A 27,082-nucleotide genomic window follows, 5' to 3' on the forward strand; every position below is an offset into this window, starting at 1 on the left:
TAACAAAACAGTGAAGTGGTTGCACAGCAGATGCAGGTCTCGGTTCAGCTTCAACACAGTTCATGTAGCAACATTTTGGTTAAAATGTTTAAGTTTTAGCTTATTTTCGAGTTTCGACTTAAATTTAAATAGAATCACTGTTGTTGTTGTTGTTTTTTAAGTCTTAAAAATTCTTGAATTGAACTGGTCTTAAGCTGTAGGAACCTCTATCTTCAGGTCAAGGTTTTCCTGGATGCCAGCAGCAGTCTACCAGACTTCGTGGAGCGCTACGTCGCCCTCTACCTGCGGCTGAAGAACTCTATGGAGGAGCTGTTTGGCCAGCAGCCGCCTTTCTCCCTCGCCCTGCGGAAGGGTTTCTCAGCAGCACTGCTACAGTTGTCCCTGATCCAAGCCATGCACGTGAGTCCCAAATGCCATCCGGTCCGGGTTCTTCATGTTGTCTCACATGGATGCGGGTCTATAGGTCAGCGAGCGCTTCGCTCAGTACATTGATCACATGATCCAAGCGAGCAGTGGTGAGTGGACCAGCAGCAGGTGTCTGGAACCATTGCAGCAGTTTCTGGAGCCAGTTCTCTTCCTCTCCGGCCTGGAGCTCGCCAACACCTTTGAACACTTCTATAGGTGTGCCCAGCAAGAGACCCCCCCCCCCCATACTATCTTCCTACCAGCAGACTCACCTCTGTCGTGTGTAGGTACTACATGGGGGACCGGCTTCTGTCTTTGGGCAACATATGGCTGGAAGGTTCCGTGTTGGAGAGAATCGGCAGCTGCTTCCCAAACCGCTTCCCTCAGCAGATGTTGAAGAACCTCAGCCAGTCGTCAGACCTGCAGCAGGAGTTCCACCTTTACAAGCTGCAACAACTGGACTACAGTCTGCAAGAGAAGGTGCGATTCAGTTCTAGGGATGTTTGATTTGAGGGGAAAAATGGGATTGTGATTTCATCACATTATTTATTTTTTATTGTGTTATTACTTTATATATTTAACGTTTGGTGGATTCTGCTTCACTATGATAGGATTAGCCGACATCAAAGGATCATATCTTGATTTCATCTTTGAACTATAATAATGTTTGTGGATGTTTGTCTGTTCCAAATATTGAATGGTTGATTTTAATATTTCAACACATATTCTAATAAATAAAATTACATTTTCTAAATTCAATATTTATTCATTCATTGTTTTTTTTAATTCAATTTTAAGAAGTGTAAATAATATTGCCACCAGACAATACTCTTGCTTTGGAATCTGCCAGGTTGAATTGATTCGCCAGTTCCTTTCTATGTTGTCACATGACCATCTACGTGTCACCTGATTGGCTGAAAGTTCGATCAAGTATCTCAGTACACTTATGTACAATCTGGTGGCCACTACTATACTAGCATTTCAAATTCAATTTAAAAGGCTATAAATTAAAAAGATATTGAATTTAGAACTTTTATTTTTGAATTATTTGAGTGAGAATATATAACTTTATGTGTAAAGAGATGTATTTCTGGATGTATTCATTTTGAAAATGTTGTTTCTTAAAGCATTCAATTAAACAATATATAAATAATTAAATTAAATTAAAACAAACAATAATGCAAGGCTCAAAAAATAAAAACAAAATTTCAATAAATTGACTTAAAGGTAAAACATTTTCAATTTTAAGTTTAATCATTCATCAACACCCGGAATGGTAAATGTCACAAATAATTATAAATATCACAAAAAATAGTGCAAAAATAACTCACTCACCTTCAATGACTGGAGATGGAAATGTTTAAATCTTTAACAAGTCACAGAAAATAAAGTAAAAAAAACTGAACCGCATGAAGTTTCAACATTGAACGTGTCTTTGATGAAACATCTGATCTGTTGCTTCAGGTGATAGAAGAATGGACCGGCCCAGAGGAAGAAGCTGATGTCCAGGTTCTGGTTCTGTCCCCACGTTGTTGGGCCGTCTCGCCGCTCTGCTTTCTGGACAAGCCGTCGAAACACTTTGCAGCGGAACTCTGCATATATTTGGACGAGTTCTCCGAGTTCTACGCACACAGTCAGTATCAACCCAAACACGCTGATAATCTGTAGTGGGAGGGGCTTATGACGGGTGGGAGGGTTCTGGTGTTAACGGGGTTTTGAATTGACGGTCATATGACTTGTTACCAGATGATGTGTTGATCGTGGCTTGTTGATGTCCAGGTCAGGCCATGTTCATCCAGGACCACAGCCAACCACGACGTCTCCAGTGGACCTGGCTCGGTCACGCCGAGCTGAGCTGTGGAGTCAAGACGTTCCAGGTGTCGACGCTCCAGATGTTTCTGCTGCTGCTGTTCAACACGCAAGAAGTAACACAAACGTGTCCCTTTTGACCATTTCTTACGATGCCCACACTCTCTCTTTGACGTGGCTCTTCAGGAAGTGAGTGTGAGCTCTTTGCTGGAGGACGACGGCCTGAACTCTTCCTTGGTGCTCCACGCTCTACAACCACTTATCAAGGACGGAGGACCCCTGACCTGCAGTGACCCTGAAGACCCCGCGACAGGTTTGTTTCTTACAAACACACTATAAGAAACGGTCTCTTGGAATGATTAAACAAGCGTTGAGTTTCAATACTTTGAAATGTACATTCCTCCACCGAGCGTGTTCCCGCTGTAAATACATATATAATACTTCCCATGGCCTCCCCACGGATTGTTTTGACTCACAATGATCCCATAATGGCAGTGTTTAAACCCAAAATTGCATTGTGAGTTAGTTGTTCTGTATCCTGAATTAATAAATGGCACCTTTATTGTACTTATCATTTATTTGTCTTCGTATTGAACATTGGCTGTAGTACATTTCTATTTATAGTAAATTTCTATTTCTATTTTATCTATCAATTTGTATTAATTATTCATTATTTATTTGAATGTATTCATTTTATAAAAGTTTCAAAACAGCTTTCATATTGAATAGCACTGTCCCTACATAAGAACTAGATCTTATTCTATTGTGTTACACATTAGTGCACATTGATCTACATTTTAGATATAATTTTGACAAATAAGATGGGATGAGATATTAATTCATCATTTCCACTGTGTGGGAATTCTGTGTTGACAGAGCAGCAATAGAATCCACATATTTAAAAAATATATAAACTATTTATATATATATATATATATATATATATATATAATAATCATTGTTTTTAAAACCTCCTTCGTCAGTTAAGGTAACCTTTAAATGTCAACTGAAATAAAAACCCAACTCTACTGTAATGTAGTAAATGTTATCCAAGATGCAGTAAGTCTCTCATCATGACCATGTTTTTAACTTATTACTTTATAAAGTTGCACTGAAATCTGGGCGAACGAGAGGTTACGAGAGTCCATTAGGACGTAATAATGGCTTCACTCCTCCAGCCAGCTGTAATCACTCCCGCTTTCTTTATACAACGAGTCTCTTAGAGATGGAGATTCCGGGATGGATGATGCGCGGTGACAAACCTCCATGTTTGACCAATAACAGCCGAGTGGGTGTGGTTATGGTAAACAAGATTTTAGCTCCAGAAAATTGTGTTTTCAGTGGGCGGGGCTTTAGATCATTTTCTAATGTCAATATTTCAATGAAAAGAGAGTTTGTCTGGTGTCAACACACAAGCACCTCCATGAACACGTGTACAGAAAGAAAAAAACAGGAAACTCTTATTCACACCACCAGGGGGCTCCACAGTAGAGTGTCAGATATAGGTCACATTGACACGCAAGGACTTCAAAATAAAATCAGAAGCAGATCAGGATGAAATGGAAACAACTTCATCCGCTCTTTTACAAACTTGTTAATATGAAGATAATGATTACATTTTTAAAGTGCAGGTCACAATCATGTGTCAACAAAGTTAACCAACTCACTTTTCTTCCAGGTGTGTTGCGTTTGAATGAGCAGGTGACGTCGAGTGAGGACGGAGTCCAGAAATACTTTCGACTTCTACCCGGACAGAGGTATCTGAACGTGGACAAGGATGCTGCAGACGTCCTGGAGAGGAAGAGAAACTTCATCTACTGTCGCGTCGTCCTGGTGATGAAACAGGAGAAGAGGCTGCACATCGACAATCTGGTCTACAAGGTCGGGATGGCGAGGTTCACACCATTTATTTAACTCTAACGAATGCAACGACGTCCAGGTCCTGGATTGGTGTCAGAAGCGGTCCGCGTGCGAGTCGGCGGGCGTCGGACACTTCGGCTGCAGCAGCGGAGACGTTCTGTCCAGCATCCTGCACGTGATCAGCCGTGGTTGCCTCCAGCGCAACCAGGATGACCCGCACATTCTGGAGTATCTGCCAGACGACCCTCCCACTCCCACCAAAGGACACGCCCACTTGTCCTTCAGCCAGGCCCAGGTCAGCAAAGACGGCCTGCAAGCGAGGTAACGTAAAGTCTGTGTTTTGTTGGTCAGTTGTCGTTGTTTTTTTGTATTCATTGTGGTGATTTGTTCCAGCTCAGGGCAGTTTGAAGATGGTATCCTTGATGAGGTTCTCTTCTCAATGGGCAAAACCATGTCCAAGGAGGAAGTCCATGAGCTGATGCAGAGGACGGTCCAGCAGGTGTGTGTGGTCAGAGCGTGATCTTGTGTCTGAAAGTAGATCAGTGCCTTCAGAATATTGAATGATTTCAACATTTAAAATATTGAAACCTTTTAACACTTGTGTTAACTCAGGGTCAAGAAATACATATGCAGTGGTGGAGGTCGTTGACCTGGACCCAGAGATAACACAAGGGATACCACAAACACATTTCTTTTAAGGTCTTCAGGTCACCTTGACCCTGAGATAACACAAAATGCTAAAATGTTTTTATATTTTGAAGCATTTTTTTCATATCCTTCATTAAAAATATTAAAAACAAAACTATTTAATGTTTCAACATTTATAATGTTAATACCAACCATTAAATTATGTGATGCCACTGATATAGTTCCATACGAGTGCATGTGTGTGATGGTGTGTGTGTGTGTGCGCGCTCCCCAGATTTCTGAGACTCTAGGCGTGGACTTGGACTGGGCTGAACACCTGCTGGTCTTCTATAAGTGGAACGTTGACCTGCTGGTGTCCCGCTACACAGAAGACCCGGACTCCATCCTCATTGCAGCTGGACTCAGCAGCAAAAATCCGGAACCGCCCCCAACCTGCACCTCCACCTGCCCCGTCTGTCTGAGTCCACGAGGAGGCGACGTTGAGGCTGTTCCCTCGCTCAGCTGCCAGCACTACTGCTGCAGGGTGAGTCTGGTGCTGATGTGTATTAGAACCTGCTGATACTTTCTATTGCTCTTTTTTTTCATATATATAAAGAAATACTGCATTATCGAGGATATACGTGTAGTATTGTCAAGTACTTGACTCTGGTGTTGTAGTATTTACAGACCACATGACTCTTGACGAAGTCGTAACTGCTTTCATTTGTTTTCAAACAAAAATATTTCCAAACATCAGCTTTAAAAGCGGCTGGAGTCACTGTATCCTCTCATCCTCAGTCGTAACTGCTTTCATTTGTTAAAACCAACATATGAACAAACATCAGCTTTAAAAGCTGCTGGAGCCACTGTATCCTCTCATCCTCAGTCGTAACTGCTTTCATTTGTTTTCAAACCAAAATATTTCCAAACATCAGCTTTAGAAGCGGCTGGAGTCACGGTATCCTCTCATCCTCAGTCGTAACTGCTTTCATTTGTTAAAACCAAAATATGAACAAACATCAGCTTTAAAAGCTGCTGGAGCCACTGTATCCTCTCGTCCTCAGTCGTAACTGCTTTCATTTGTTAAAACCAAAATATGAACAAACATCAGCTTTAAAAGCTGCTGGAGTCACTGTATCCTCTCATCCTCAGTCGTAACTGCTTTTATTTGTTAAAACCAAAATATGAACAAACATCAGCTTTAAAAGCTGCTGGACTCACTGTATCCTCTCATCCTCAGTCGTAACTGCTTTTATTTGTTAAAACCAAAATATGAACAAACATCAGCTTTAAAAGCTGCTGGACTCACTGCATCCTCTCGTCCTCAGTCGTAACTGCTTTCATTTGTTAAAACCAAAATATGAACAAACATCAGCTTTAAAAGCTGCTGGACTCACTGTATCCTCTCATCCTCAGTCGTAACTGCTTTCATTTGTTAAAACCAAAATATGAACAAACATCAGCTTTAAAAGCTGCTGGACTCACTGTATCCTCTCGTGCTCAGTCGTAACTGCTTTCATTTGTTAAAACCAAAATATGAACAAACATCAGCTTTAAAAGCTGCTGGACTCACTGTATCCTCTCGTGCTCAGTCGTAACTGCTTTCATTTGTTAAAACCAAAATATGAACAAACATCAGCTTTAAAAGCTGCTGGACTCACTGTATCCTCTCATCCTCAGTCGTAACTGCTTTCATTTGTTAAAACCAAAATATGAACAAACATCAGCTTTAAAAGCTGCTGGACTCACTGTATCCTCTTGTCCTCAGTCGTAACTGCTTTCATTTGTTAAAACCAAAATATGAACAAACGTCAGCTTTAAAAGCTGCTGGGCTCACTGTATCCTCTTGTCCTCAGTCGTAACTGCTTTCATTTGTTAAAACCAAAATATGAACAAACATCAGCTTTAAAAGCTGCTGGACTCACTGTATATTTATTGTTCCTGAAGCTCAAAGGACACAGAAGAACTTCGGTACATGAATAATAATGTCAAATGTGATACGAGGCTGAAGAACTTTCTTACCCGACACTAACTGTGTGGGATGTAGTCTTGCTGGCAGGAGTACCTGTCGACCCGGATTGAGCAGAACCTGGTGATGAACTGCAAGTGTCCGATCACAGACTGTCAGGCTCGGCCCACGTCCAGCTTCTTTTTTGGCATTCTGAAGGACCAGGAGACGGTTGAGAAGGTCGGTAGAAGATATTGTTTGGTCTCCCAGGTCTTCACGGTCGACTGTGTCCTCAGTACAAGGGAGCTCTGCTGCGCAGCTACGTGGACAGTTGCTCCAACCTGACCTGGTGCACCAACCCTCAAGGCTGTGGTCAGATCCTCTGTCAGGAGAACATGAGCAACATGGGAACCTGCAGCAAGTGCTGCTGGTCCTCCTGCTTCAGCTGCAACTTTCCAGAGGTACCAACACGAAACCCACGAGCCCTCAGGGCCAGTCGTCCACGTTTAAACATGGCATCAGTGACAAAACATTTGAAAGCTGGAAAAACAAAAGATTGACAGCAAATATTGAAGTCCTTTGATTTAAACAAGAATTCCTTTTATAAAATAATGACTTTTATTGATATTTACAACTGAAACATTTTCATGACTCGGAAATTAAAGGTAATTTGTCAACAGATGAATGAGATCATAGATCTAATATCAGATGCATATAAACAAAGTTGTTTCAAAACTCTACCAATGTTTCCAGAAATGAATGAAAATAATTCACTTTATGTTAGCGAGAGAAAGAGATGCAAATAGAAGTCTGTGGAGGATCAACACACAACGAAGAACAACATGCTCCAAAAGATGGAGAGAGTTTGGATGGAAAAACATTATGCGATTCTTTATAACGACACATATGAAAAATAAGCAATTAAACAAAGAACAATATTTTTGGAGACGGTGTGGATGGAGAGCCGATCACACACCTTTTTTGGTCCTGCACCGGATTGGAACGATTCTGTAATGATGTCATTGTTGTCTGCAAGTAGATTCTGGGCTACAGGGTTTCTGAAGGATCCAAGATACAGTATCTGTACCTTGGTCTGCCTTAGACTGCGGTAGATAAGAAAGATCTTTATCTTTTCAACATTCTTACTATAGCTTGTAAAAAAAACAATCACGAGAAATTGGCTGAAACGTGGATCTCCAAGACTGGATCAGTGGCTGGACTTAGTGGAGGAAATATTTGTCATGGAAAGATTGACATTTTTTCTCAGAATTAAGACTGAAAGCCACAATAAGCACCGGAAACAGTGGACTGACTATCAAACACTGAAAAATGCAGCATAAGGTGTAGTGAGCATGTGACACCCCTTGTTTTGTCTTTATTTCTTTCTTTTCTTTTCAATTTTTTATTGTTTTGTCGTTTGCTTGTACTGTGTTTTCTTTGTGTTTATCTTGAAAAAACCCAACTCTACTCACACACATGATGTTTGATTGACAGGCCCACTACCCAGCCAGCTGTGGTCACATGTCCCAGTGGATGGACGACGGAGGATTCTACGAGGGCATGACGGCCGAGGCTCAGAGCAAACATCTGGCCAAGCTGATCTCCAAACGCTGCCCCAGCTGCCACGCCCAGATCGAGAAGAACGAAGGCTGTCTCCAGTGAGTGCGCCTCGGTTCTTCTGTCCGTCGACCCCGCGCTGACCCCGCGCTGACCTCTCTCCCCACAGCATGACCTGCGCCAAGTGCAACCACGGCTTCTGCTGGCGCTGCCTGAAACCATGGAAACCGACACACAAGGACTACTACAACTGCACTGTCATGGTGAGCTGCTCTCACTTGTTCTAACGCAGGGGTCACCAACGTGGTACCAGAGGAGTGACCTTTGACCTGTTAAAATAACATTAGTTCAAAATATTTTTCATTAATCTCATAATATTTGGGGGGGTTTTTTTCTGTGTGTGCCTTTTATTGAAGATTTATGTTTCATTAATGTATTCGTAGAATATCATTTATCATCCCTTATAGTATCCATGCACTTGTTTCTATAGTAACATAATGATGGTAGAATTTCCGGTCACGTGATTCGCGCTGTTCTAATGTTTGGTAGCGCCCTCTTCTGGATGTAAATGTCAATTACATTAAGTTTTTTTTAGAGTCTAAAGATAAAATATTTGATTCACAAAACTGTTTCAGCATTTCCCAGACCTTGACCTTGTTTTGAAACAGTTTTGCATTTTTTCAATTACATTCAAACAATCTATTTGAAAAAATATATATTTATAAACGTTATTAATTTTTAATGAATATTTTCTAAATTAATAATATTTTTACACACAGTTTGATATTTGAATTATAATTATTTAAAATTTTCTAAATTCAATGTTTTTTTTTTAAATTTATAGCCTTTTAATCATTAATTAAAAAGAAAGATCTAATCCAACCTTGTAAAGAAAGAAACGTATATATATACATATATACTTCCAGAAGATCATAAGAATATAAATGTATAAAAACGTAGCTTATGTAAATATATATGTTCCACAGTTTATTATTTAAAGTTAAATCAAATTAAAATCACATGACTATATGTGTTTATATTTAGTTCTGGCTGTAGTTTAATGGTTTATAATTGGCTGTCGTTGATCATCGACTAACGAGTGCAAACTTCCTTCAGGCCAGTAAAGCCGCTCGACACGTGAAGAAGTTCCAGGACTTCAACGAGAGATGCACCTTCCACCACCTGGCAAAGGTCCCACCGCAGCATGAACTTCCCACGCTTTAGATTCTTAACTCACGAGTGCGTGTGTTTCAGGACTTCATTGTCAGCCTGGAGAAGAAAGTTTCTTCCATCAGTGAAGCTCTGCATATGAAGAATCTCACCTTCGTCATCGATGCCTGTAAACTCTTGAACCAGGCTCGGAAGGTGATGACATCATCATGCTCACGGCTATAAGCATCATCTTCATCATCATCTTCATCATCATCTACATCTTCATCATGACCATCTTCATCATCATCATCATCCTCACGACAATAAGCATCATCATCATCTTCTTCATCATGACCATCATCATCTTCATCATCACCATCTTCATCATCTTCATCATCATCCTGACGACAATAAGCATCATCTTCATCATCATGACCATCTTCATCATCATCATCATCATCTTCATCTTCTGTATCATCAACATCTTCATCATCATCATCATCTTAATCATCTTCATCATCATCCTCATGACAATAAGCATCATCTTCTTCTTCATCATGACCATCTTCATCATCTTCATCCTCATGACAATAAGCATCATCTTCATCTTCATCATCATGACAATAAGCATCATCTTCATCATCATCTTCATGACAATAAGCATCATCTTCAGCATGACCATCTTTATCATCATCAACATCCTTATCATCATCTTCATCTTTATCATCATCATCCTCACGACAATAAGCATCATCTTCATCATGATCATCTTCATCTTCTTCATCATCAACATCTTCATCATCATCTTAATCATCTTCATCATCATCCTCATGACAATAAGCATCATATTCTTCTCTATCATCATGACAATAAGCATCATCTTCAGCATGACCATCTTTATCATCATCATCATCTTCATCTTTATCATCATCATCCTCACGACAATAAGCATCATCTTCATCATGATCATCTTCATCTTCTTCATCATCATCATCATCTTAATCATCTTCATCATCATCCTCATGACAATAAGCATCATCTTCTTCTTCATCATCATCATCCTCATGACGATAAGCATCATCTTCATCATCATCAACATCCTTATCATCATCATCATCTTCATCTTTATCATCATCATCCTTACGACAATAAGCATCATCTTCATCATGACCATCATCATCATCTTCATCATCTTCATCTTCTTCATCTTCTTCATCATCTTTATCTTTATCATCATCATCATCACCATCTTGATGTGTGTTTTGTTGCAGGTGTTGTCGTACTCGTGCGTCTACAGTTTTTACAATCAGGACACGGAGAAGATGGAGGTCATGGAGCAACAGTCTGAAGCTCTGGACTTGCACACCAATGCACTGCAGATTTTGCTGGGTACCTACCCATCATGCATCTCTGCCATGATATATGCTCATCACTTTCTTGACCGATGTTTGTTTGTTTCCAGAAGAGACGCTGTTACGCTGCCCTGACACGGCCACATGCGTCCGCCTCCTGAAGTCTGAGCACATCGAGACGGGACTGGAGCTGTTCCGGCGCATCAGGGAACGCCTGCTGGCCATCCTGCAGTACTCCACACAGGTGAGCCTCAGCTGCCGGATCCTCCTCACTGGTTCAGAACCTCTGGAGCCTTCAACTGGTCCAGATCCTCAGCATGACAACAGAGATTTTGATTTCTAAATATTTTATTGAGCATTGGTAGTCAGTGCAGGTAAACTAGAATATGGTGGAGTGAAAATCAAGGCATAAAACAGTGCTTTTATTTATTTATTTATTTATGTGCGTTTTTATTTTTCTTCTTTCCCTTATGTTATATAAATATATACTGTATATTTCATAAAGTAAAGGGAAAGAAAACTAATAAAAACACACATGAATATTATATACAGTTGGATTCAAAATAAAGCAAATACAAACCATATAAACGGCAGCAATAGAGAAAAGTTAAAGATCTATAATAATAATAGTGTATATATATATATATATTGTTTTTTTAATTAAAAGTTTTAAAAAATCCCTGTCACATCCTGGTCACTATTACTTGCAATAAAATTATCAAAAATATCCTAATAGTCTTAAATAGTTAAAATAGTTTCATGGAAAGTTTTCAGGGATTTTCTTTTGGATTTTTATGAATTCTCTAATATTTTGCGTTTTCGAAAAAAAAAAAAAAAAATAGATGTAAATTTTTTTTTAAAGTGAATTAAAAGTGTTTCCAGGATGTATTTAGGCTTTGACATAAATCCCTCTTACCTCCAGGACTTTGGGGTTGGTTTTCAGATGAAAAATGGCGAGGGAGCAGAATCCAGTGTAACTCAGGAGAAGTCGAACAACAATAACACCAACAAACCGTGAGTCTGAAGGTCCATTTAAACGGAGATAAACTCCACATACTCAGGGTTTGTTTTCATCGACAGTTCAAGGACAGACGGCGACTCGGACTCTGAGGAGTCGTACAACAACAACAACAACTGTGGCGAGGAGGACGAGGACGCCCAGGACGACGACGATTACGACGAGGACTACGTCCCCGAGTGGCACGAGGACTACGACGACGAAGACATCGACGAGGACGACCTTTTTTCCGAGGGGGACGAGTCCGATAACATGGAATTGGACTTGGGCCCGTTTCACTGAGGCGACCAAAGACGTCTTCTGGCCCTGGATCTCCAGCATGATTCCAACGACATTTTTTGTTTGTGATGCCAAGTCTGACGTTTCTGCTGTAACTAGTTTTGACCTCTTGGTTCGGCGCTGGGTTCTGTTTTTCTTTTTCTCGTTCACATGTCACTCTTTCTGTCGTCAGCTCGTCGGTTCACATGTGATTGGTTAATAAACATGTTGAACTGAGCTGACCTTCAAACTCATGTACAAACTATGACTAGAGAGGAGAACACCTAGTATTAGTTACTTCCATGAGCACTTGTGTTCCCATCAACCCTTTAGAACCATCTAAATATGTATAATAAAAACATATTTCCTCGTTTGAGTCAAGTCTATGTCACTTTAAGTTTTTATAAATTCTATAAAAACAAAGTATAACAAAAAAAATGTAATTTCAACAAATGCATATTCACTGAATAAAATATTTTGCTTCGTAAACTCGCCTCCTTTTGTCCCTTTTATCGAAGAACAGAAACTATATGAAGATGTAGTTCCACCGCCAGTCCACAAGGGCGTCTCGTTAGTTGGATGTGACTTTGCATGAATACGCGAAGAAGAAGGAATCGTGTTGGAAATAAGGCCGAAAGTTGCTTATAATTTAATTATTCTACATAATTCTAATTACACGTACCTTGATATTGACCGACACACTATTGAAGTGTGTATTTAAATGTTCTCCGACTTTATATATTCACCCGCTAAAGGTGTATGAATGTTTGTAAACACGCAGTTAGCTTAGCCCTGTTGGCTCCTGTAGATCTATCATGATGAACAGGCCCCCCATGATGCCTCCTGGAGAAGACTTCCCTCCTTACGGTATGCGCCCACCGAACTGGCCCCCGGGAGGATGGGGTCCTCCGCCACCAGAAGCGTTTAGACACCCTTCACATGGAGAGTTTGGACCACCTGGAGGCTGGGGTCCCCCGCCGCCGGAAGGTTGGGGTCCACCACCTCCAGGAGGTTGGGGTCCCCCGCCACCGGAAAGTTGGGGCCCAGCTCCACCAGGAGGTTGGGGTCCACCCCCACCAGGAGGCTGGGGTCGACTTCCACCAGAAGAATGGGGTCCTCCAGGTATGGGACCCAGGAGACCTCCACCCCATGACTGGGGTCCCAGAGGCCCCCCGCAACACTGGGTCCCCCCACACGATGACTGGTTGCCCCCCCCGGACTGGGGCCCAGCAGCTGCGGACTGGCGCAGTTACCAAGACTACTGGAGACATCATCGTGGTCTTCCCGGGGCCGTTGGACCTCCTGGCTGGGATGTACCGGGGCCACGGGGACCAGAACCTCTTCCTCCACCTGCCATTCCCCCCCCGGAACATGCAGCATTTGGACCAGTGCCCCCGTTTGGATTTCCACCGACGTTCCCCCCTGTGGCAGTGAGTTGGCGTCGCCACTAAACCAGAACACGTGAAGAACAACATTTTATACTTCATTGTCTTTGTTTCCACAGGATCCCGCGACTGCGGTGATGCCGAACCTGGGTTCTGATCAGCCCGAGTGGGTGAGTTCACTCTCTGCCTCACGATGCCTTTAATGTGGATTAATATAGTTCTTAACATTGTCTGCAGTTGAAAGCGTTGATCATCGCTCCACCCGCTTTTCTTCTGAAAGAAAAGTCTTCTGATGGAAAGACGTCTGCCCCAGAACCTGCTTCTTCTGAACCAGATCCCAGCAGGTCTTCCAAAGAGCCTGTGCTTCTGGGAAAGCCAAGAGTTGCTGCAAAGTGAGTCTCTTTGTTGATCAGTTTCTTCCAGGCATCACCTCTGACCCCTGTGTGTTTGTGTTCTAGGCCGCCTCCAGGACTCTTCAGCGGGGTCATCTTGCTTATTGAGGTGAGATGCTTTCTTGAAGGGGGCGTCGCTTTTTTTGCTGAGAGATCAATCACATAACTTCGTGTACAGTTTTTTATGGACTAGAATTTTCTCCATAGTATAACTCCATAGTGAATCTTGATCGTATAACTCCACTAAGCTCCATAGTATTACACTGTGAAGCTCCGTAGTATTACTCTGTGAAGCTCCATAGTATTACTCTGTGAAGCTCCATAGTATTACTCTGTGAAGCTCCATAGTATTACTCTGTGAAGCTCCGTAGTATTACTCTGTGAAGCTCCATAGTATTACTCTGTGAAGCTCCATAGTATTACTCTGTGAAGCTCCATAGTATAACTCTGCGAAGCTCCATAGTATTACTCTGTGAAGCTCCATAGTATTACTCTGTGAAGCTCCATAGTATTACTCTGTGAAGCTCCATAGTATTACTCTGTGAAGCTCCATAGTATTACACTGTGAAGCTCCGTAGTATTACTCTGTGAAGCTCCATAGTATTACTCTGTGAAGCTCCATAGTATTACTCTGTGAAGCTCCATAGTATTACTCTGTGAAGCTCCATAGTATTACTCTGTGAAGCTCCATAGTATTACACTGTGAAGCTCCGTAGTATTACTCTGTGAAGCTCCATAGTATTACTCTGTGAAGCTCCGTAGTATTACTCTGTGAAGCTCCATAGTATTACTCTGTGAAGCTCCATAGTATTACTCTGTGAAGCTCCATAGTAGGTAGGTAGGTAGAACTTTATTGATCCCTCAGGAGGTCTCCTTTGGGAAATTGTTTATTTTTAATATAACATTAATTAATTATTTAATCAAGGACTCATTCATTCCTTGGGCTATTAGATTGTACAATTCTGAGTTTGGGGGCAGGAGTGGAGCGATAGTATCTTGACATTCTATTCCATGTTAAACTTTGTATCCTTAATAATTATTATTATTATTATTATTATTAATTTATTAATGTATTTAATTATTTATTTATTTATTATATATATAGTATTATATTTATTATTATTATTAATTTGATAATAAATTGATGAATTAGTATAACTCTGTGAGGCTCCATAGTATTACTCTGCAATATTTGTCTTATAACTGCTGGAAGGGTGTTGCTCTAATGGGATTAGCATGTGTTTGAATTGGAGATGGAACCCTCCAGTGGTCGGCCCTACTACCAAAGTCCACTTTTGGCTGTGATATCTGCTCATAGTCTGTGAGGTGTTGTGCGGCAGAACTAAAATGATGTTTCCTTTTCTCCAGTCAAACGTGGGTCAGATCAAACGGGAAGATCAGGCCAAGTTTACCTTCGACTTAAAAGACTTCCAAGGAGACACTGAATCCTTGAAGCCCGGAGTCACTGTTCACTTTGCTGTTGACAGTAAGAAGGTGTGTTTTTGTGTGTGTGTGTGGGGGGGGTGGTTATGATCTTGGTCTGATGGATCTTCTCATTTAGGGCTACAATGTGGCTACAGACGTAAAAGTAGCTCCTGATGGAACTGAGACTGTGGACCTGGAGATCTACGAGGCAGTTGTCAGTCAGCCTATCCCGGAGCTACAGGTGACCCTCGAACCCCTTTTTCTGTCTACTGGTCCTGAAGGTGCACGTCATTCATGTTTTTGTCCACAGTCTGGAGACGACCCTGGTCAAGTCACCGTGAACATTGGACCCCTGAAGACCAACCTGACGTTCCTTAGAAAGGACAGCAAGGTCACGCTTTTGAAGAACGACCGGGTGCTGATTAACGTTCTGACCGACATAGTCAGTGACAAGACGAGAGCAACAAACATTCACCCGCTGATCCCATCCTCGTTCACGTTCACCAAGGAGACTCGTCTGAAGGTGAGACTAGATGTTCTCCATCCCAACTTACTTTAGCTGTGCTTCTGTCGTTCCTGCAATTTCTGTGATTTGGATATCTTTGTGTTTTTGATCAGTCGATCACACGTATGATTGTTACACAGGGCGTCATCCTCAGTCTTAAGATGGACAAGGGTGTCATTAAGTCGGATCAGTATTCCGGACTCCCCTTCAGTGCCTGTGAGAACTTCAGCGAAGTGGGTTTCACAGAAGAGGACTTGAACGAGGAGGTGGAATTCTCTGTGGTCACGGTGAGAATTTGGAAGTTTGGCCTCGTTCATCGATTAGATTAGAACAATTACGATCTTTTTAAAGGTTTGATTAAACACTCGATCGTTTCCAGGCGCAGACCGGGCCCCGTGCGGTCCGTATCAAGCGTGTGAAGGAGCGAATCCTCCTCACCTTCTGCTCTGCCACCAAAGAACTTGTGAAGGTCACCGGCGAAGGCAGGTCTAACGGGACCATAAAGACGTGTGACCAGAAGCTGGAGATGGAATCCAAAATGATGCTGGATCCAGAACTCTACGAGGGCGTGGTCGTGGAGCCTGTGGTCAAGGCCCATGTAAGTTTCTCTTTAAGGGAACAGATGTCATAACTTAACAAGGGTTTTCAGGACCAGAGGAGAGAAATCTATTCAGGCTGTTGCTCCTAAGCTTTGGAACGATCTTCTTCTCTCTTTGCGCTTGATGGATCTACTGACTCCTTTAAGAAACATCTCAAGACGTTTTTATTTGTTCAGGCTTTTCCTTGATTTTCTGAAACTCCTGTTGTGTTATCAGTTTTATCTTGATCTTTAAAGTATATACTTTATTGAATATTATTTTGATTGTTTAAGCGCTTTGTGACCCTGGTCTAGAAAAGTGCTATATAAATAAAAATTGCTTACTTACTTCTGCAGAAGGGCAAACCTGCCGTCTTAGGAAAGATCAAGGCCAACATCGGCAGCAGCAGAGACGTCGTGACCTTCGACCAGCACGACTCTGGAGTTACGCTCCTGAGGAACGACCAGGTCCTGGTGAACCTGTTGGTGGACGCGACCACCAAAGAGAGGAGGGCGACCAACATCCGAGCAAAGATCCCCTTCACCTTCAACAACACGCAGGAGACTCGCCACCTGGTGGGTCACTTACTGTCACTTACTGTCACTTACTGTCACTTACTGTCACTCTCCTTCATTTCAACTGATTGTATCTGGTAACGGAGCCAAATGATTCTTTAAAAATGTTCGGAAATCCATCTAAAAAACCTTAGTTAAGTAATATATAAACCACTTTGAACTTGTATTAATATTGTCTTTTGGATTTATTGTGTATTTATTAGAGGTTTTGCCAAAAGATTTCTGATGCGGAGTGAGCATTAGTAACTGTTCTACTCTATAGTCTTCACACGGACGCATCTTAACTATAAGTTGAACTTGGTCTTTTGCTCCATCAGGGCATCATCACTGATCTGGGACCAGCAGAGGGCGTCGTGAGCTCGAAGGAACATGGAGATCTTTCGTTCGACGTGTGCGAGAACTTCAGCGACACAGAGTTCTCCTCCAGCGACGTCCAGAAGGAGGTGGAGTTCACTCTGTCCGGTGAAAAGCTTGTTCCGGTGAACGAAGAGGAGAAGCAGAGAGCCATCCGGCTGAGAAGGACGAGGATGAACGACCCCAAGAAATCCAATCAACGTGTGAACGTGGACAAGAAGAAAAAGGAGGAAGTGACTGCAGCGCTGAAAGCTGCGCTAAACAAGGTGCAGACATTTTTGCTGACTCGTACTTAAACCCACAAATATAATTGAGACTTAAGGTTCTTTTTTACCGCAGTGGACCCCCATCGGCTTCAAGTTTCATCGGCCAAACACGAACGACGACGTGAGCAAGGATTCGTTTGAAGGCACCGTGCTGCGAATCATCAAGGATACCAAGAAGGAAGTAGGAGGTGCAGCCAAGGACCAGCTACTGCCACTGGTACACTTTTAACGCTGCTTCCCTGGAGGCCAACGTACTCTTCTTTACAGTAGTGCCGAGTCATGTGTTATCTTGCTGTTGCAAATGGATTATAATGATCTTATTTGGTGCCAACATGCAAGTGAAACCGGCCCAGTTTGGTCTGAGCAAAAATGTACATTCACCAAACCTCCTAACAAATGAGGTTACATCGTTACACTGGTTGCTTAAACACATGCATCCTCATAGATCATCAGTCTTTATGTATCTACTGATCTACTTTGATTTTGAACCTACCATCTGGTGTGCTTGAGTTTGACACGTGTGCTGTAGATTGTTTTATATACTTTGCAGGTGAAAGTGAAGGTCGAGGTTGATGGAAGCGGGAACACAGAAAACAAGATGAACAACGATGCGGAAGGAGACGAGAAGAAGGATGTTAAAATGGAGCAGCAGGAGGCGAAAGATAAGAATTGTGAGGACTCCTCCAGCGGGGGGGAGCTCGGCGAGGATGCCGGGCTTCTGGTTACAACCATCTCTAGCGAACAGAAGCAGCTTCTGTTTGGACCCGAGGACCTCATGAGCTCGGCTACCATGATGGTGGGAGACAAGGTGAGGAGTCTGTGTGTCCGTCATGTCCGGTGAAGTACCTGGAGTGGGTTCCCTACAGTGCTGTTTGGATTCTTTCACCCACAGGTGAAGTTCCACATATCCACTCATAGAGATTCTAAAGCGGAAAGAGCGACTTTCGTTGAAATACTTCCAGAGTCTTTTCAGGAGTCGACAGAAGAACGGCATCATGTAAGTGTTTGTGTGTTTGCATGTGTGTGTGTGAGGGATAAATCATTGACAAAAGCAACCTCCACCTTCACGATGTCATAAATAATTTTTCTTGTGGTGACACCGAGAATGTTGTTTCACATCAGACTGCTATTGCAGTAACTTAACAGTTCCATGGTGGAACTTTTGTCCGGCGTAGACACGTCCATGACCTCTGACCAGAACTACTCTGCTGAACATGGGGTGTCTCTTATTCTTTAACTTCAAGCTTTCCTCTTTTCATATACTTTTTGTTGTTTTCAGGATTTGCACTACCCTGTTTTGTTGACCCCAGTACCCCCGTGTCAAACTCAAGGCCATTTTATTTGGCCCGCTAGATAGTTTGCTCAAAGAAGATAAATTGTTATTTTGGGACCAATTTAAATGTTTAAGATGAGATAAGGAGCAGGTTATTGATGTCTACAATAGACTACAATACAATACATGCAAACTGAGACTTCTAATGTGTTTAAAGGGCACTTAATGTAAAAACCCTCCTGACTTATTCACATGTTGTAAATGTTGAAGTCGTCCTCTTCAAGATTCAGTCGTTCATTCATCATGACGTTGCTCTGTTTTGAAGTTATTTCTTAATAAACTTCTCTCCCGTCTGAAATCTCACCAAACGAGATTACGGTTTAAATTATACATTCTGACATCACTCTGGTGCAGGTGTCCTCCCCTAGAAGATCTAAATCAGTTAAGAACCTACATGTTAATAAACAAAATAAATATTTATGTAAACATGCTGAGAGTTACTTCTGCCTTTAGGTGTTTTTGTAATGTGTACATTAAGCAGAAAACCTTATTTTTATTATTCGTTTTTAATGTACAAAATGGGAGTTTAGGGGTGAATTTGAAATTTACATGAGTCCTTGAATGCAACTCGTATTTTTGTGACGAATCAGAGCAGAGTGGGCGTGGTTGCCTGGACGAGACTTCTTCTCAGCCAAAACAGCGCATTTGAAGTGGGCGGGGCTTAAGCGTATTTTCTAATGTAAATATCTTTATTAAATGAGAGTTTTGTGCAAAAAGAAACTGATGAGTATAATAGAGGTTCTAGAACAATTTAAGACACACTTAAATCAGCACATTAGATGCCCGAAAAGATAACAAACACGAAGATAATTGAGAAAAAAAAGAACTCTCCAAAAATGAAACGTCAGCAGATGTTTATTAAATATACATTTTGGCCCCTTGTGTGATTGAGTTCGACACCTCTGCCCTCGTACAACACTAACCAACTTTCGTGTTCAGGGTATTGTGATCGAGTTCTCGGAAATGTCGGGTGTCATCAAGTGCTCCGAGAACCCTTTGCTGTTCTTCTCCATGCTGGAGGTGATGGAGAAGAAACGACTGCAGCTCAATGAGAAGGTTTCGTTCAGCATCACGAAGGTAAAACACTCTTTCAAAACAACTCTTACCCAAAACAATTTGAGTTGCTAAATCATTTTCTTTTTGTCTGGAAACGACAGACCCCAGAGGGAACCGACCAGGCGACCCGGGTCAAACGCTATGTGGAGAGCTTCTTGCATTCTGTCCGTAAATCGACGAAGGAAAAGGTGACGTCCTCTTCTCATCATCAACATTTATTCTTGACGGAAATGATCATTATCACCATTCACTTCTCAAATTAACATTCACTTGAATGAAATTGTAGTTTTCACTCAACTGTTCTCACTTTTATGACCAGATGACCTTCAAACTGATGAAAGTGGGGGAAGAGTCGGAGTAAGTTGTTGTTTTCTTTTCTGGCAATTTAGAGATGATACAGTATCTTTGAGGATAATCAACTTTTGTTCGTCCGCAGTAAAGTTCAATCGGAGGCAGAGAAAATGAAAGCAGTGGTGAAGAGTCTCCGTGCAAACAGGGAACCCAGGAGTCCACCGCGGCGTCGTACTCGCAGTCGAAGCAGGAGTTCGTCCAGAGACAAGTTTGGCCGAGTCTTTAAGAAGAGAAGCAGCACTTCAAGAGATAGAAGCGGCCGCAGTCGAGATCGATCACACATGAGGACCAGGAGCCGCTCGAGGAGCAGCAGCAGAAGCAGGAGCAGGGAGAAGAACCGGAGCAGGAGTCGTAGCAGGAGCAAGAACCGAAGCAGAAGTCGTAGCAGGAGCTGGGACCGGTCCAAGAGGAGAAGCTACTCCAGTCAAGAACATGACGGCCTGAAGAGAAGGAGGGAGAGGAGCCCACCACCACGAGGAGCTGCAGTGGTGGATAATGAGTTGGTTCGAAAGAAGCGAGAGCTGGAGGAGCTGAACGAGATGATTGCTTACAAGAAGTCTCTGGTGGATTTCAGAGGCCCGGACCCGGGTCAGAAGACTTGCATTGACTACGACCATGGTCGTGTTGCTAACCCAGTCACGGAGTACAAGCAAATGAGGCCCATCTTGAAAAGACCAGAGGACCACCCAGACTACCGCTACCCGTACCCTTACGATGATCCGTACTACAGCCATTATAACGACCCGTATAGAGATCCGTACCGAGACAGCCGTCCAGCCTACAGCGACGCACCACCCATGAGCCACCGTTACAACGACCGCTACGATGTTTATGACGAACCGTACGACAGTCAGTACCACAACCCAGCATATGTAGATCCTCCGCACCACATGGATCATAGGCGATCGCCAGAGCGACGAAGTCCGGTCCGGTCGTCACAATCAGAACTTGTGATCGTACCATCAACTCAGCCGTCCCGTTCTTTTGAACCTCCATCCCCAAGAGAACTGTCTCCCCGTGGACCCTCCCCCAAACGTAGTTTACCCGAATATGAAAAACCTCCACTTGACCGTTTCCTTGGGATGCTCGGAAGAAAACCTGCCGAAAGCAAACAAGAACCAGTCGGTCAGGATGAACTGCTGCCACATGAGCGCGCAGTCGTAGATGGTCAGGGCTTCTCAAGGATCGTCGGACTTGCTCCGGATGAGTCGAGGAAGGGGATGCAAGTCGAGGGGAACCAGAAACTACCTCTTCCAGGGGTGTCTCCGAGCGTCACTAGTGAAGCGAGCCAAGAGGAGCCATACCAAAAGATACACAGTCTGTTGCGGAACATTGGACTCAAGCTGGGTTCTGGTGAGTTGTCCAGATCCAAATCCTCTTCCCTAGAGAGAGAGGACCAAGGTCAAGCCATTAAACAGGATGAAAACTTGGAACAGCAGAAGAAAAACCTGACTAATAAAATTGAAAAAGAGCTACATTTCTCCAAACCAAGTGGGACTCCTAGACCTCCACCTGGACCTCCACCCACAAATTATGATCATCCACCTGTACCAGTCACTTGGCCTTTTTTAGGGAACAGCTCTTCATTCAACAGTCAAGCTTCATTAAATACAGGAAACCCTTTTGCAACCTCGGAAATCCCTCAGACTTCAAGGCTACCTCCAGGACCACCCCCGGGACCTCCACCACGGCGTCCAGAGCAGCCTAGTGTCAGAACTCCTCCGGGACCTCCACCTGGCCCTCCACCCCGGCGGTCATCTGGTCAGCCCCCGTTGTCGCTTCATGAAGGTCCATCTCTCAGCTCGCCGTCATGTCCGCCCACGATGACTACGCAGAACCAAGCAAACCTGTTGATGAAGGCGGTGAAGTCCTTGGCAGCTCAGCAGCCGGCTAAAACCACCAAGTCGGTGCAGTTCAATTTACCAGTTCAGACTTCACAAATCTCAAGTCCCTCCAGCTCTGAGACTGAGGACGATCATAAGACCAAGCAGGTGAAGTCCAAACCCATTTCCATTCTATTTAGAAAACATGCTGTGTCTCCAATCGCATACTAGCGTACTCAAAGTTAGTATTTTTAGTGCGTAAGTTCGTCTCAATTCTTAGTATGCGAAATTTAGTGCTCCATGCACACTAAATTGGCATACTAACACGCCCACAAAACTGAGTATGGTTCGATGGACACTAACCACCCTAAACATCTCCATCTTAATGACGTTTTAAACGGAAGTTACGTAATGTGTATATAAATGCATATATATTCATATACTTACAGGTGCATTTTCAGCAGCAGTAGGAGGATAAACACGACTTTGCTGCTGATACCAGCTTAAATATCTCGCAAATATTTCGATTGGTGGCGATAGCGTTCAAACAGCTGGTTGAAATCATCGTTAAATAGTAGTAGAAGAAGAAGCTGTTGCGTCATTTCCTGTTAGTGTGTAGCAGCAGAGTTTGATTTGAGACATACTATCTGTGGAGAATTAGTTACTAGTTAGTACGTACACTATCCTGATGCATACTAACTTCTAGTGTACTAAGAGAAGTATGCGATTTGAGACACAGCACCAGTGTTGCAAGCATAGCTTTCTTCTATTAAATCCATTTCATCTTTACTGTCGTTTAGCTTTACTACTGAAGTGCAGTCAAAATGAGTACATTTCCTCCTGGATTCTATATAAAAGTACTCAAGATATGTGATCAAGTGGTGAAGACAGAATTGTTTCTCTTACAGATGAGCAGTTACAAAACAAAAGCGTTGGCCAAGGAGATAGATTTCTGCAAGAAGCTCTGTGTTGAAGGGGATGGAATCTCTGCAGGTACAGGACTTTAATCAACCATTTACTTATAGACCCGCTTGTGTAGAGTGCTAGATGGAAAACTAAGTTAAAATATGTTTGTCACATTAATATCTTTCTCTTCAATTGTACTAGTTCACTTTAGTATGCAGCCAATGTGAGTATGTCTCCTTGCTAAGTTACGTCTATAATACGGTGTCGACCGTGGCTACGTTTCTAAGGCCCTCCTGCTAAGTGTTTTGAAGTCGACCTTTGTTCATTGTGAGAAGTTTTTGTAACTTGTGATGCGTTGTGGATGTCTAGTATTATACGTCGTCGTTTATATTGTGGAAGGAATGTGAGCTTATGAAGGAGTACCAGCAGCTGAGGACAACATCTCAGTCGTCTAGCCACTGTAATCTCGAACCGCTCGTCGTCCTCCTGAATCACAATCATTGCGTAATTATTCCACTCGCCTCGTCTCTTTACTCGCGGTTAAGCCTTCGTCCTTCAATCAAGAATCACCTGCACAAAGTAATGTCTTCCATTTCCTAGCGTTTATGAATCTTTTAGGACAAATGTGTTTTGGAATATGCGGTAAATGACTTATTGTAAAGGTCCCATATTATGCAAAATTACATTTTTTATGTGTAGTTTCGGGTCTTTTGGTGCCTTTGCATGAATGTAAACGACGAGTTACCTTTCATCCCCACTTTAAATAATGTCTTTGGTCAGAATCGAACATTTATTGGCTCAACAACAACCGCTTGTACAATTACAATGTGCGGAAGATGAAGCGATACGACTGTTGGCAGCCGTGTGTTCATAGAGATAAAGCAGCTGAAAGAAACATTGTAAATTTCTACCATAGAAAAGCTTTTTCCAGGGTAATATGGGACCTTTACGCTCGACTGTTATAGCTAAGATGCGAAAGTCATAAATAAATAATTGATTTTACCTCACATTGACTCTTTAAAAGAAAATACTCTTAAGTTAAATGCAAGTATTCGTTTTGTTGATTTATTTAATTTAAGTTTGAATATCAGATTTGAGCATTTATCCGTATGTAAAATGTTTCTGGGTTAGTCCAGTCGATGCAAGTATATATAACTGCTAATGGACACTGATCTTTGACGCTCCTAAGTCTGTTTTATGTATTTGTATGACATGTGTTTTCGGATCGGCTGCCGTCTTGATGTACTTATTAACAGTCAAGTCAGCATTTTATGTGATTGTCGGAAGAAATATCGGTCTAGTGTCAAAATTATCAACGACGTTTCGGAATCAATACGCGCAGCTTTCCTGCAAGCATCCAGTCAGTTTCCGAGGTAATGCTGGTCTGAACCTTTTTATGGTAAGTTCTGTTTGTATCATTTTATTGATTCTCAAATCATGCTAGTTGGTGTCTGTTTTTAAGACCCGGAGATGAACACGTTTTTCTTAAAGTCCAGGTAAAGTGAATCAGTTCCTTCAGACTGACTGTTAATATCAGACTTTAATCCAAACATTGATGACTTGAAGTTGTTTTGATTCATTTGAAAATAACACATTTTTCTCGAGACATGATGAATTTTTATTTTACAATCTCTTGAATTCATATTTCGTTAAAACTACAATAAAGCAGTAACGGTGACGAGTCACTCCATCGCGAACAAACGTCTAGAAAGCTCAGTTCTTGGTGACGTAATGTAGCCGTGTTCACTCGCCTTCCATCCCCCGATGCAGTCGAGACAAAGATCGTAAAGTGTGAAATGATTGCGGTTATACGGTCCGTGTACTTTCCCACTGAGCGCTTGGACCTGGTCCACTTGAGTATAATTTGAGCTAATATCAAACTTCAATATCGTTGATGCCTGTACTGTGAAAGCGTTGTTGATCGATAAGAATCGGTCGTAACCAGGTTCGATTAAAAGTTCTGCTGAAATTAAGCCCGGACATAAACAAGGGCTCGCTCGGCCACAACCAAAGATCTTGACTGCGTCTCTGATGCCTGGCTTTTCTCTTTCTTTTAAGGTCGCCCAGGTGGCAGTAAGAAGGCCCAAAATGTTTGGATCTGTGGTCACTCGCTGGTGTACTGGGCTGAGGCCCAGGCTAAGTCCCTGGAGATGGGTACCCAGCTGGGCTTGGACCCCAGTAGGGTGACCGTGTGGTGGCAGGGCTGGTCGGGTATGACCTGGTCAAAGCTGCTCTTTCAGCTTCAACAGCTGTTGGTCTCGTGGCCCCGGCCACAGGTTCTGATCCTGCACCTGGGCGGGAACGACCTCAGCACCGAGAGTCCCACCAATCTCCTGGCGTCTGTTAAGAAAGAATTGATGTCCATAAGAAACCTTTTCCCAGACTGCGTCCTAGTCTGGTCTAACATCTTACCCCGTAGGACCTGGGCACACTCTTTGGACAGCCACGAGGTGGACCTGGTCCGAACGACGGTAAACCGCCGGATCCACAACATTTTCAGCGAGATAAGCGGGTCGTCGCTCTCTCACGACAACATCCGCTGCGGCACCAACACGGGTTTGTACCAGCCGGACGGGATCCATCTGTCGCACAAAGGCGTCAACGTCTTCAACCAGAACCTGCAGGACTTCCTGGAGAAGTGGGAGAAGTGCCAGTCTGGCTAAATCTCTTGGTAAATATTGTGTTTGGTGTCTCTTAGTTACTCTTTATGTATGTGATGCAGAAACTAAAAAGGTTTCACATGTGTCTGGACAAGATCCAAATAAAGTTTTCAGTTTCACTTTTCTGTGTCTGGTTTGTTTTTCTTCCGTGTTCAAAGCAACTAATGCCCATTTCATAGCTGCATAGTTGGACAGAACTTGAAGATATTTTGTCTTCAAATGATTGGTAAGTCCCGATTCAATTGAATAATTGCTGCTAATGCTGGCATCTGCTATTGTAGATTTTACAAGTGAATATTGATCGTATATTGTTTATGATGTAGCAGTTTGTATCACTGGTTAGGCACTGATTTGTAAATCCATACACTGACTGTTCAATCTAGGCCATCGGTCCAGTTTCCCTGGTATCTGTCGTTACACATAGAGGTGAGTAATGAAAATGATTGAGTTAAGTTATCTCCTCAGCAGTAAGTACATTTATCCTCTGCTAAATTGTCAATCCCTTGAATTAACAGTTTCTTGCTCTATTATTTTTACAGAACTCACTTCTGTCTCACAATCAAGGATGTCTTCGTTGTTAGCATCTGAGTTGCATGTTTGCCAAGTACTTTCCACTGCGGCCAATAAGAATTTATTGATGTATTAATATAATGTCAAAGATTATTTATACCTTTTTTGTGCTGTGATTAAAAATGAATTACTGGGAGAAAACTTTTCTTCTGCCCATGAAGTTCACAAGGAATTGGGATTCATAGTTAAGGACGAGGTAAGTTGTGCACGTGACATGGTTTGTCAGGTTCACTGATTTGTATATTTTATCATTCATGATAAATGCCATAATAGTTATGCTAGCACCTTAAATTTCCGCCATTTATATTCACGCAGACCAAATGAGCCCACCTTTCTTTTATGGACTGGTGGACTTTGATCTTGAGTTTTCTTTTTAAACTCATGGCCACGAGACTAAATGTAAACATGTGGTGTCTACTTTTGCTATTGTGTACACATGTGCACTCCAGGAATGGCAAATACAGATTTTGCCATTATTAGAGTTTGAAAGACTTGCGTGACTTTTTTTTTTCTGATTTTCTGTTTGACTGTTGAATAAATATGTATGATCTATTATTTCTCCTCCACAAGAAACTGTAACGTTGTATTTCTTTTATCTTGCCCCACGCCAATAAATAACAAAAATGAATAACTATCAGGACTTTGAATCATTTTTTTATCATCTCTATCTCAAGGAGGATTTCTGTTGTCCTTAAATATGTTTTTTAAGTGAATTTTTTAGAACACCAGAAATGATCCATGAGTCAGGATATCAACCATTCTGGAAGACGAATGAATTACAATTTTAAAAATAACATTTTTGGGTACAAATATATGTATTGTACCTTTTAGTTTATATAATTCAATGTATAAAAATGGCGCCGCCTGCTGTCCGTGGGTGGAACTTTTGGCCCCAAACAGGTCCCTTTTGGCAGCTC

The 27,082-nt window shown here is 42.3% G+C and overlaps 2 protein-coding genes across 4 annotated transcripts in view; both read left to right on the plus strand.

Moving 5' to 3' along the window:
• The window catches only part of cul9 (cullin 9), a 30,793-nt gene extending 18,437 nt beyond the window's left edge, over window positions 1-12,356 (plus strand). The window contains exons 25-44 of one of the 2 annotated variants that reach the window (XM_087801948.1): window positions 217-399; window positions 464-621; window positions 693-885; window positions 1,870-2,038; window positions 2,185-2,330; window positions 2,401-2,527; window positions 3,893-4,095; window positions 4,154-4,395; window positions 4,468-4,573; window positions 4,997-5,245; window positions 6,749-6,889; window positions 6,946-7,110; window positions 8,144-8,307; window positions 8,376-8,469; window positions 9,323-9,397; window positions 9,461-9,571; window positions 10,630-10,747; window positions 10,821-10,954; window positions 11,654-11,724; window positions 11,791-12,356. In XM_087801948.1, coding sequence (XP_087658074.1) covers window positions 217-399; window positions 464-621; window positions 693-885; window positions 1,870-2,038; window positions 2,185-2,330; window positions 2,401-2,527; window positions 3,893-4,095; window positions 4,154-4,395; window positions 4,468-4,573; window positions 4,997-5,245; window positions 6,749-6,889; window positions 6,946-7,110; window positions 8,144-8,307; window positions 8,376-8,469; window positions 9,323-9,397; window positions 9,461-9,571; window positions 10,630-10,747; window positions 10,821-10,954; window positions 11,654-11,724; window positions 11,791-12,010 — 3,069 coding nt within the window. In that variant the 3' untranslated portion in view covers window positions 12,011-12,356. Of the gene's footprint in view, window positions 1-216; window positions 400-463; window positions 622-692; window positions 886-1,869; window positions 2,039-2,184; window positions 2,331-2,400; window positions 2,528-3,892; window positions 4,096-4,153; window positions 4,396-4,467; window positions 4,574-4,996; window positions 5,246-6,748; window positions 6,890-6,945; window positions 7,111-8,143; window positions 8,308-8,375; window positions 8,470-9,322; window positions 9,398-9,460; window positions 9,572-10,629; window positions 10,748-10,820; window positions 10,955-11,632; window positions 11,725-11,790 lie in introns of both variants that reach the window. The other variant, XM_087801947.1, reaches the window with a different exon arrangement.
• Window positions 12,357-12,590: 234 nt separating this feature from the next.
• On the plus strand, window positions 12,591-26,744 carry LOC148069052 (uncharacterized). Of its 2 annotated transcripts, none has more exons than XM_087802000.1 (20): window positions 12,591-13,416; window positions 13,491-13,541; window positions 13,609-13,763; window positions 13,830-13,872; window positions 15,132-15,257; window positions 15,325-15,429; window positions 15,499-15,711; window positions 15,834-15,980; window positions 16,073-16,291; window positions 16,628-16,846; window positions 17,164-17,466; window positions 17,540-17,683; window positions 18,017-18,274; window positions 18,359-18,463; window positions 19,739-19,876; window positions 19,957-20,043; window positions 20,175-20,212; window positions 20,292-22,197; window positions 22,938-23,022; window positions 25,979-26,744. In XM_087802000.1, the coding sequence occupies exons 1-20, from the start codon at window positions 12,802-12,804 to the stop codon at window positions 26,017-26,019; spliced, it is 4,998 nt and encodes a 1,665-aa protein (XP_087658126.1). In that variant the 5' UTR covers window positions 12,591-12,801; the 3' UTR covers window positions 26,020-26,744. The 2 variants fall into 2 exon arrangements, with proteins under 2 accessions (XP_087658126.1, XP_087658125.1); XM_087801999.1 differs by lacking the exon at window positions 25,979-26,744 and adding an exon at window positions 24,994-25,714.
• The last annotated feature ends 338 nt before the right edge of the window (window positions 26,745-27,082 follow it).

This window comes from Callionymus lyra, chromosome 11 (genome assembly GCF_982586985.1).
Source record: "Callionymus lyra chromosome 11, fCalLyr1.hap1.1, whole genome shotgun sequence".
Classification (NCBI taxonomy): domain Eukaryota; kingdom Metazoa; phylum Chordata; class Actinopteri; order Syngnathiformes; family Callionymidae; genus Callionymus; species Callionymus lyra.

Coding starts and splice junctions, on each gene's coding strand:
- LOC148069052 (XM_087801999.1), top strand. CDS start 12,802: ATGATGAACAGGCCCCCCATGATGCCTCCTGGAGAAGACTTCCCTCCT. Junction 13,417..13,490: donor CGACGTTCCCCCCTGTGGCA/GTGAGTTGGCGT, acceptor TTGTTTCCACAG/GATCCCGCGACTGCGGTGAT. Junction 20,044..20,174: donor GTAAATCGACGAAGGAAAAG/GTGACGTCCTCT, acceptor TTTTATGACCAG/ATGACCTTCAAACTGATGAA.